This window comes from Vombatus ursinus, unplaced genomic scaffold (genome assembly GCF_900497805.2).
Source record: "Vombatus ursinus unplaced genomic scaffold, bare-nosed wombat genome assembly UNPS02014798.1, whole genome shotgun sequence".
NCBI lineage: Eukaryota > Metazoa > Chordata > Mammalia > Diprotodontia > Vombatidae > Vombatus > Vombatus ursinus.
In genome coordinates this window covers 46,526,201-46,537,028 of record NW_020954576.1, presented here as the reverse complement: position 1 = coordinate 46,537,028, position 10,828 = coordinate 46,526,201, and the positions used below count along the sequence as shown (strand labels likewise).

The following is a 10,828-nucleotide window of genomic DNA, read 5'->3' as shown; positions in this document are numbered from 1 at the left end:
CAGACAACCCTATGAGGTCTTTTTATCCCCATTTTACAGTTTAGGAAACTGAGGCAAACAGAGGGAATAATAACAGTAGTTGCCATACAAATGCTTAGCACAGAGCCTGGCACATAGAAAGCATTTAATAAATACTTCTTTCTTTCCTTCCTTCCATGAGGACAAAGAGTATTCCTTCTATATGGAACCATGGTGCTGAAGGAGAGTTGAGTTTGGCATTAGAAGACTTCGGTTTGAATCCTGGCTTCACTACTTCCCTACCTGTGTGATCTTAAGCAAATTAAGTCTCTGTTTCCTCATCTGTAAAGTGAAGGGGGATGGACCAGATGACCCCTAAGTCCTTTCCAACTTAAAATCTATGGCCCTATGCGTCTTAGTGGATAGTCTTCGAGGGTTTCTGTGGTTGAAAAAAGTCATCCCCCAGATGAAGGATTGGACCAGTATTGGAGCAGAAGTTCTTTGTACATATCCACTCCCACTCCTACCCCAAAATTGTAGACCTGGTATCTTGTCTGGTTTGTGGCAAAGAACAGAAGTAGGGGATGGATGCCTGGATCAATAAGCATCTTACAGTAGCAATGCAGGAGGACTGGGGCTCAAAGTTAGTGGTCAAGTGTAAGTACTATCTATTACATGTAACATATTCAGTAGCTTGGCAACTGAAGCAGCAATCAGAAATTTAGATGATAAAATCACATTGGATCCCAGAATAATAGAATTTGAGAGTCCAAAAGGCCCTCAGCAGCCATCTTGTTCAACCCATGCCCAGAACAACCTCCACTATAACATAACCAAGTGGTTTTCCAGCTTCTCCTTGATGACCTATAAAAGGAGCTTTCTTTTGAAGCAGCTCAGGCCACTTTTGGACAGCTCCCATGATTGGAAAGTGTCCTACTGATATCAAGCCTAAATCCACCTTTTCCACCCTTTGTTGCTGGTTCTGCCCTGTGGGCCAATTTAGAACAAGCCTAATTCCTCTTTAATTTGTCATTTCTTCAGATACTTGAGGACAGATATCTTGCCCTGCTAAGTCTTCTCTTGGGCAATTACTTCAATTGATCCTTCTATGACATGGACTCAAGGCCCTTCATTATCTTGGTATATTCTAATTCAATTAGATGAAAATAGATTACAGAAAGAATCCAGTGCTTAAGCTGATTACTCTAGTGGAGACACACTCCACTTGTGATCTGGACCCTGGAGATTCTAAATGCTACCTGGGCTTCTTTATAGGGAGTCAGTCACCTGCCCAGGGCCCAAAGGGAAGCCCGTCCTCTTTGTACTTTTCAGATAGGGAAGCGGCCAGCACCAGAGCCACCTCTCAGAATTTATTCAGAGAAACTCCTGGCTTGCTCTGGGGAGTTCATCCCCCTCTGGCAGAAACCACTGATCAAATTTCATCCATTTCACAATTTTACCAAGCATGACCACTGCTCACCCCATATGTCCCGATTCATATATGTTGTCACCCCCATTAGAATGTAAGTTCCTGGAGGACAGGGACGGTTTTGCTTTTTTCTCTGTATCCCCAGTGATTAGTACAAAGCAAGGATGGTTAGATGGGGACAGGGCCATATCCTTGAGTTCCTCAATTCAATTATTTGACTCACCCAACTTCAGCCAAATAGTCTCCCAACCCATTCCTCCAAGCACTAAGTTCCTGAGAGCAGGGACTATTTGTTTTAGTCTTTGTAACCCCAGAACCTGAGTAGCAGTGTAGAGGAGTGGCTAGAAAGCCAACCTTGAAGCCAAGAAGACCTGTGTTCAAGTCTTTTTTCTGGCACGTACTAGCTGTGTGACCATACTGACTGGGCGAGCCACTTAACCTCTCACTGCCCTAGGAAAGTCTCCATGACTGCAGGTTGCAGAGGTGCCAATCTGCACTGGTAGAAGGGGTGTCCTAGAGCAATAAAAGTGAAGGTCCTATCTCTACACACAGTGTCTTATCCACAGGGGGAAGTTAACAAATGCTTGCTGAATTGAATTGGTGCTGTAGGGGCTATAAGAATGGTCCCAGGTCCACCCAACACTTTATTTCTCATAAGAATAATGTCTACCATTTTATAAGGCCCTTACTATGTGCCAGGCTCTGGGATACCAAGTGCTTTACAATTATTATCTCATTTGCTCCTTATAATAATCCTGGGAGGTAGGTGATATTATTATCCCCATTTTACAGGTGAGGAAATTGAGGCAGATACCAGTTAAGTGACTTGACCAGGGTCATGCTCCTAGTAAGTGTATGAGGTAGTGCTTGAACTCAGGGCTTCCTGACTCCAGGTTCAGCAGTCTATTGTGCCACCTGGCTGCCAGTTACTTACTGTGAGAGCCATTGGTTAATGAGAAAGATGTGGTACTTGTGGACACCGATGAAGTGGAAAGAACACCAGCCTCTCTCATTATCTTCTTGTGTAACTGGAGACAAATTGTTGAGCCTGTCTGTGACTTTAGTTCCTCTTGAAGAATGAGGATAAACCAACACTCCCCCACCCCACCCCACCCCCAAGGACAGACAACAACAACCCAGCTCCCTACTTATCATAGGAAACCAAACCCCAGAGGAAAAATGTTTGGATAATGGATATTTGTAAATGTAAAGGATTTGACTGACTTAGGGATCATGATGCATTCAGTTCAATACAATTCAATTCAGCCTGAATTCAGTTGGACTCCAAAGAGGAGTCTTATGAGCTCAAAGTGGGTGATAGCCCAGGCTGTGTTTTGAGGGGATTAGGCTGTCCTTCTTTCTTGGCCTTGGGAACTGGAAATCTTGTGAAGGCTCTACATCAAATCAGCCTTGAAGGGGAGGTGAACAATAGCAAAAGAATTTGTGAGGGGCAATGAGGAGAGTATAAGGGCCTTTCTAGAATGAGTGGCATGTTAGAGCGTAAATGTGAGTGCACTCCTTAATAGTAGGGACTATCTTTGGCTTTATTTTGTGTCTCCACTGCTTAGTATAGTGCCGGGCACACAGTAGGCACTTTGTTGTTGTTTGTTTTCAGTCACGACTCCTTGTGATCCTATTTGGGGTTCTCTTGGCAAAGATACCAGAGTGCTTTGCCATTTCGTTCTGCAGCTCATTTTAAAGATGAAGAAACTGAGGCAAATAGGGTTAAGTGACTTGACTAGGATCACCCAGCTAGTAAGTGTCTGAGGCCAGATTTGAATTCATGAAGATGAATCTGTCTGATTCCAAGCTCAGTGCTCTACCCTCTGCACCGCCTAGCTGTCCAAATGTTTTTTTTTAATTGACTGACAAAGATAAGTGAGGAGAAGGAACCCAACTTAAGTGCAGTTGGAACAGTGATAATCATTATATTTAATCAGTAGCTTGAATTAGTAAAGCATCAGCTTGCTACCCACAGATGCTGCCTTAGGTTGTTGTTGTTATTGGTCAGGAGTTTAATCATATCCGTATCCGATTCTTTGACTCTTCGCCACCTCATTTGGTGTTTTCTTGGCTGAGATACTGAAGTTGTTTGCCATTTCCTTCTCCAGCCTTAGATAAGAGAACTCAAAGAAAAGCCATTTATTGAAAATCATCCTCTTCCCTACCCTAATCATTGCCCCTTCCCCACCCTGTTAATCTGAAGAGTGATGTGTGATTAGTCTTCCCTTCGTCCCATATCCAGGAGAGAAAGGATGCTGCTGGAAGGCTCCATAGTGTGTCCAGTGCCTCTGTTTTTCCTTTCTCCTTCAGTCTTTCTAAGGTGGAAAATCTGCCTCCCTCTCCTCACCCTCTATTTTCCAGCCATGATAGAGTGGAACAAGCCGGAGCTTCTAGTCCCAGCTCAGCTTCGTGTCCCTTAGGAAAGGAATTACCCTCACTGTACTTCAGTTTTCTTTTCTGTAAAATGTGGTAGGTGGGCTGCGCTATCCCTAAGTTCCTTTTGAACTCTGACATTCAAGATTTCTCTGAATCCCAACAGAAAGTAAGGTATTAGGGTTTGACATGTGACAAGCAATCTCCTTCTAGGGAATAGATTGAAATTTCCACAAAAGGGAGGGAAAAGGCCCTTTAATCAGCGGAGAGTAGAACGATGGTGTGATTTCAGCTCCCATTGATTTCTTTGGAAGAGAGGTCTAGAGAAATGATTTCGCTCCCAATCCTTCTAAAAGCAGAACACTTCCTCTAAGTTCTTCATTCCCCCTTTCCCTACACTGCCATGGTGAGGGGGGGGTGTGGAAATCAATGTAAATTAAGCTGATGAACTGTTGGATACTCCACCTTCTTAGAGAAAAAGGTGAGGAGGGAAAATTAGGCCCAGGCTGGAGTCACCAAGCCACAAACCCCGGGTACCGAGCAGACAAAGTCAGGGGAAGGTGAGGTGGACAGATGTGCAGATCACAAGGGGCAGGGGGCGGGGGAGGGAGGGAGTGCTGGGTTGCTGATGGAGTCTGAAAAGAGGTGATCCTGGAGGTCATGCAGGTGATTGAACCAGAGGGTGGTGGGAGACAGGATGCAGATGGAGAGATCCAGTGGTTAAGCATTACTGGCGCCATCCAAGGGAATTTCATTGGCCATGTTGTTAGACTGCAGCAGGAAAGCGGTATAGGCCATATCTGCCTCTTCCTTGGAAGACTGGGGAGAAACAACAGGTTTCAGCTCTTTTTGTGTCAGTGGGGAGGGGAAAATGAGGGGGAGAGCAGAATGAAGAGGACTGAAGTCTTTGCCCATGCTTCCAAAGTACACAGAGGCACAACCATTCACTGTCTTGTAGAGTCCTGATCTCCGTGTTAGACCCAATGCAGTGATATTCTACCCTAACCCTGCAGGTAGGTGAGGGGTGGGGGAAGGAATAGAGACAGAGAAGGGTGGGGCTATCCCGATGATCAGACCCCTAAAAATACCTGTCCTGCTCTCACTACCCTCTTTTGAGCCATGGAGTAAAACAGCCTCTGCTAGACGTTATCTTCCCTGGAGAAGGAATGGGGGTAGAAAAAAAAATTCAGTATAACTGGAACATTCAGCCTGGATAGGTATGGACAGACAGACATGCATGCACAACCATGTGTGTGTGTGTGTGTGTGTGTGTGTGTGTGTGTGTGAGAGAGAGAGAGAGAGAGAGAGAGAAACACTTTTCTGGCATAGGAAAACCAAGAGAGAGAAATACCTAACCCAAGGGAATGCAACATTTTTGGTAAGACTATGCATTATCTCTCTTGTTAAAATGTAAGTTCCTTGAGGGCAGAGACTGTCTCACTTTTCTATTTGCACCCCAGTGCTTATACTGTGCTTGGATCTTAGTAAGTGCCTAATCAGAGCTTTTACATTTGTCTAGGATTTCAGGCATTGTGGCACCTGAGTGGGCTCCCTGTGCTCCTCAAATCACACTTCTTTGGCAACTGTTGAGCTTACCTACACTTAAAGATGTGTCGAACAGCACCCTTAAATATGGTAGCCAATCTGGTCCAATACCCAGGGGAAAAAATACACCACCCGATCACTTGATTTCTATTCTTGGACTGCATTTTCAACAGCCTTTTCCTACCTCCTACTCAAAAGGGAAGAGCTAGCTGTAAATGCAGCCCACCTGGTACCCCTCCCTTTCCTTCCTCTCCCCTCCCATGCATACACAGCATCACTCCATCATTCTCAGAAGCAAGATAAGGTAGTAATATTCTGTGAAGAGTTTTTCACCCTATACTGGTGTCTCACAGCCCCCACAGGTAGAACTGGAAATGATATCCAATGCCTAACTACAACTCTCTCATCCTCTTGTGGTGAAGCTGCCAGTCTCCCTTACTTACCCTTTTGACTTGCTTAGGTTCTTGGATCTCCTCAGGGTTCTCAGCCTGAGTGATGCATTCTGTGGGAAGAATAGAGGGCCAATGAGGAATTCCCAGGGAAATGGCCCATCTCCCACTCTAGCCTCTCTTCCCAAGCCTAATATTCCTGCCCCATTTTAGAGCTAGCAATAATTAGCTTAGCGATCACTTAGTTCAACCCTTTCATTTTAGAGGTGGGAAACATCCCATGTAGAGCTGGAACAGGGTAGAGCCCAGTGAGGTTCAGTGACTTGTCCATGGCCACACAAGTACTCAGTGGCAGAATTGGTATTCAAAACCCAGGTTCTCCGATTCAGAATCCACAATCCCAGGTTGCCTCTTTGACACACTCCCCTCGCAGCTCTGTCCTCCCACAGAGAACTAAAGCACACTCCTGAAGGCTCCCTTGGGTAGAAGGTCATACCATTTTCCCCTCCTAGAGTAGACTCCTGAACAGAAGTGTCCAAGTTGTCAATGGCTCCGAACTTTGTGGGGTTATGCTCTAATTCTGACATGCTGAGGTCAGTTCTGTAGCTTCCAACTGAAATCCGATCTGTCCAAGGAAGAAGAATGACATGTGGGGAGGCAGAAGAGAAGGGGAATAATAATAGATAAGGTTTCCAAAGCACTTAACATAGATCATCCTCACAACCACCCTGGGGGCTAAGTGCTATTATTATCCCCATTTTACAGTTGGGGAAACTGAGGCAAACAGAGGTTAAGTTACTTGCTCAATGTCACACAGCTAGTAAGTGTCTGAAGTCAGATGTGTACTCAGGTCTTCCTGACTCTATGTCCGGTACACTGGATCACCTAGATGTTTCTAAAACACTAGGAGATTCACAATAAGATTGAACATTGGGAACTCTATGCCACAGCCAGAAGTAGGATGGGGTGAGGATCTGACTACATTCCAAAGTTGAACAAAAATGATCTTTGCATGATAATTGTATCTCTGTTCACTCTGTAATCAGGGTTTTTTGTTTTTTTTAGAAGGAGTGGTCCTGACCTGTGATCTTAAGTATCTAGAATCCAGCTAAACTGACCTTTTTGCTCTTCTTCTACACATTGATGTCCCATCTCTCACTTTTGGGCCTTTGCACAGGCTGTGTCCCCTGCTTGAAATGTTCTGCTTCTTCACATCCATTTCAGAATCCCTAGCTTTCTTCAAACCCCAGCTCAAATGCCACCTCCTATGGGAAGAATACCCCATCCGCCCAGAATGCCTCCTCCTCCTCCAAATATGAGTTTATATTTGTTGGTAAATATTTGCATATGTACATGCTGTTTCTTCTAGCAGAATGGAAGATCCTGGAGGGCAAGAACTGTTTTCAGTTTTATATTTGTATGCCCAGCACCTAGCAACATGCCTGGCACAGGATATAAATCCTTATTGATAGATTGATTGATTGATTAAGTAGAGAGAAATCCCAGTGAAAGCACTCTCTGCCTGCACAAACTGGCAAACTCTTCAGGATTTGAAACGAACCTGAGGCACTTAGTGGTTACGAAATTTGCCAAGAACCACACAGTTAGTATGTATGTGTCTGAGGCAGGACTTGATCCCAGATCTTCCTGATTCCTAGACGAGGTGCCCTCTTTCAGGTAATTGAGAGCCAATAATGCATGGCACTTATAGGTCTTCATAACTTTTAAAAGTATATTCACATCCATTATCTGCTTTGATACTTAGAGCAACTCTTTGAGGACAGGTATTATTATATTCATTTGGCATATGGGGCAAACTGAGGCCATGACCAGTTAAGTGTCTTGCCTCGGGGTTATGCAGTTAGTAGCAGAACCTAGACTCCCAAGTCTCTTATCTTAAGGTTTTTTACCCTAGACTGGCGGTGGGGAACCTGCAGCCCTATAGCCACGTGTAGTTCCCCACACCTGCCCCAGAGTCTTCTATTTCAGTTATCTGAACTATCCATACTTGTGCTTGTTAATAAGACTAGGCTAAAGAGAGAAAGTGAAATCTGTCCATCTTTTTCTATCTTTGCTAAATCCTTTCTATCCATTAATACAGAAGAGTTTGTATGTTAGGTTATTGGGGACTGAAATGGTGAACTCACCACTGAACCTCCAACGTCGTCGGGCTTTGATTACTCCTAGTGCCACTGCACCCACTATTAACACTAGTGCCACAGGCACCAGGGTGGAGACCAGAACACTGGAGCCTCCACTTTGTTCCTCGTTGCTGGAATGAGAAAGGCAGAGAGACAAGTTGGGGGGTTGGGGGATGGGGAGGCTGGCAATAGAGAGAAAGGAATAGTGGAAATGGGAGGTGCTCCAAGCTGACTGGAAGACAGGTTGGAGGTCAGACTTCTTCTATCTCCCAAAGTTTGTTGAGACTTTGAGAGCATATTAAATAGACTCCTTAAGAGTCAAATTTTAAGGATTCCCCTGATCCAACTCCATTTCTAGAGAATACTGAAGCCCAGAGAGGTGAAGGTCATCCATATAGGTAATGGCATAGCTGGAAATCAAAGCCAGATCTCTAGACTCCAAAATGAGTGATCTTTGCTTGTCTGTGCAGCCATTACTCCAGATCTCTGATTTTAACTCGGGTCACCACTTTCTCTGATGGCTTGGCTTGAATAAGGGTTGTACCATATCTACATTCTGAATCCCTTCCTTCTCCTAAGAGTTGAAAAATTCCCAATTAGGGGTAGGGTACCAGGTGGGACATAATTAGGGCTTCTGTGCTTTCAGAAAAGGACCCTCTAAAGCAAGGAACAAGATCATGGGTATAGCTTCAACCTTTTGCATATTCAAGCCATGAAGCTGAGGAATTCCTCAAGAGGGCAAGGTCCCTTCCTGTTACCCTGCCTGGGACCTGCTCCAGAGTAACCTGCCCCTAGTAAAAAAAAAAACAAAAACAAGAAAGAAAGAAAAAAAAAGGAACTTGCTGACCTCCCCAAATCTGTAGGCACTTCAATCTTTTTGCCTCTGACTTTAGGCTGCACAGCAACTTCATTTAACACAACTTCGGTTGGCTGGACAGCATTCCTGAAGACTGAGACAGAACAGAGTTGGTCATAGGTTATAGGTTATAGGTCATATAGAAGGAAAAAAATGGCCACTCTTAGCTTTGAAAGAACCCCAATGGGAAGATCACAGACTGAAGACCGTCAGAGCTGGCAGAAACCTGAGAGATCATTTAGGATCCAATCTCCTCATTTTACTGATGGGGAACAAGGCTAATAGAAGGTAGGGTCTCCTTTAGTGGCTCCTAATTGCCTACAGAATAAAATACAGATTCCTCAGCCTGGCATTTAAGACCCTCCAAGTTGAGTTCCATCCCCCCTATTCAGTCTTTGGGCACTCTACTCCAGGCAAACTGGATTGCTAACCATGCCCCATCTGACCATGTACTCCTGGCTTCTCAGCTCATTCCAGCAAGTCATCTTTGCTTGTTGAATTACTCCTCTTTCTTCAGAGCCTAGCTCAAGTGTCACCTGCCCTTGGAAGCCTTCCCTGATTTCCCTCTGGCTAAAAGTGATCTCTTCCTTGTCCAAGTTTCTCAGAGCTCCTGGATCCTTGAGATCCCTCTTTTGCCTCTCATCATGTTCTACCTTATTTGGGCTCATGTAGGTAGCTTGAGTTTCTTGAAAGACCTAAGTTCATCTTTGTATATCCAAAGTGCCTAGTACAGCACCTGACACACAGTACCAGATGCTTGAGAAATGTTTGCTGGGTGGTCATTGAATTGAAGGTCATGTAAGCAGCAGTGCTCTCTTCGCAAATCTACCATATTTGTGGATAAGCCTGGAAGGATTTACATTAAAGTTTGGAAAGAGATGCATCTGAGTCTCAGGGATCAGGGAACCTATTTGGGGTCCTTGAGGTACTTCAGTTAATGCTCTGAGGGGTTAATAGTGGGTTAGAGGGTTCGAGGGATTGAGGGATCAGAGCTCTAGGCTTTGAAGGGACCTCAGGGCCCATGTAGTACAACCCCTTTGTCTTAAAGATAAGGAAACTGGCACCCAGAGAGATTCAGTTATTTGCCCAAAAGTTGCACAGGTAACTTTCTCAACTAGAGTAAGTGACAGATGCTGAATTTGAACCCAGTACCTATGACTCCAAATCCTTCACTCCTTCCACAGAGTACTATCATGGGGCCACTCTGGTGGAGAAGAAGGGAGGGGTCTAGCCAAAGAGGAATAAAAAGTCCCCTCCAGCTTGTTTGAAACTGTCTCTCCCGATTAAGCCTTATTTCATTATTATCCCCAAAGCCCCTTTTTAAGTGTCTTCCTATGCCTGTGTTGAGGACAGTTTCTTCAAAGAATCAAAAGGTCCTTTCCAAGCTACAAAGTTCTAGAACCTGTCTTTGGGAGGGGGGGTGGTGAATAGGTCTGGAAATGCTGCCCTCTGGTGGTAATTTGGCAATAAGCACATACTTAGAACAACTCCCAAGGAGTGCCTCAGACATGGTTAGAGAGCAAGGGCCCAGGTCAGCCAGGTTTAACTTTCCTCTTCACGGTGTGATTTCAGGGCCATCTCCCAGCTGACACAGCTGAGTCATCAGATGTTAAAGGGCACAGTCCACCTCCACCCGCATGCTCCCATGGGGAGACTTTCACTTTCATCTTACATTATTGACAAAAAAGTTTTGTGGGGTCCCAGATTAAGGGATGGAAGCATACTTAAAGGTCCTCTGTTTCACCTCCTCGTTCTACAGATGAGAAGATAGAAGTCTCATTAGGAAAAGTGACTTGCCCAATGTCACCCAGGTAATAAGTTCCAGGTGTAGGATTTGAACCCATGGCTTCTGACTCCATATCCAGTACTCTTCTCATTACACTGATAGTCAAGCAACTGTCAAAGTACCTTGAATGTAATTGGTGCATCATAAGTGCTGAATGAATGGATGAACGAATGAGCAAATGAATGAGAGAGCATGCAGGACACTAAGCATGAAGTATGAAAGAGACAGAGTGAGAAGGAGAGAGGGAGGGAGGGGGAGAGTGAGAGAGAGAGATTGAGAGAGAGAGAGATTGAGAGAGAGAGAAGGAAGGAAGGAAGGAAGGAAGGAAGGAAGGAAGGAAGGAAGGAA

The 10,828-nt window shown here is 44.8% G+C and overlaps 1 protein-coding gene across 1 annotated transcript in view; it reads right to left on the bottom strand.

Moving 5' to 3' along the window:
- Positions 1 to 3,290: 3,290 nt before the first annotated feature.
- The window catches only part of PIGR (polymeric immunoglobulin receptor), a 30,413-nt gene continuing 22,875 nt past the window's right edge, over positions 3,291 to 10,828 (bottom strand). The window contains exons 7-11 of the mRNA XM_027871238.1: positions 8,686 to 8,788; positions 7,845 to 7,969; positions 6,194 to 6,322; positions 5,752 to 5,810; positions 3,291 to 4,582 (exon numbers count right to left, since the gene is read on the bottom strand). Coding sequence (XP_027727039.1) covers positions 4,484 to 4,582; positions 5,752 to 5,810; positions 6,194 to 6,322; positions 7,845 to 7,969; positions 8,686 to 8,788 — 515 coding nt within the window. The 3' untranslated portion in view covers positions 3,291 to 4,483. The remainder of the gene's footprint in view (positions 4,583 to 5,751; positions 5,811 to 6,193; positions 6,323 to 7,844; positions 7,970 to 8,685; positions 8,789 to 10,828) is intronic.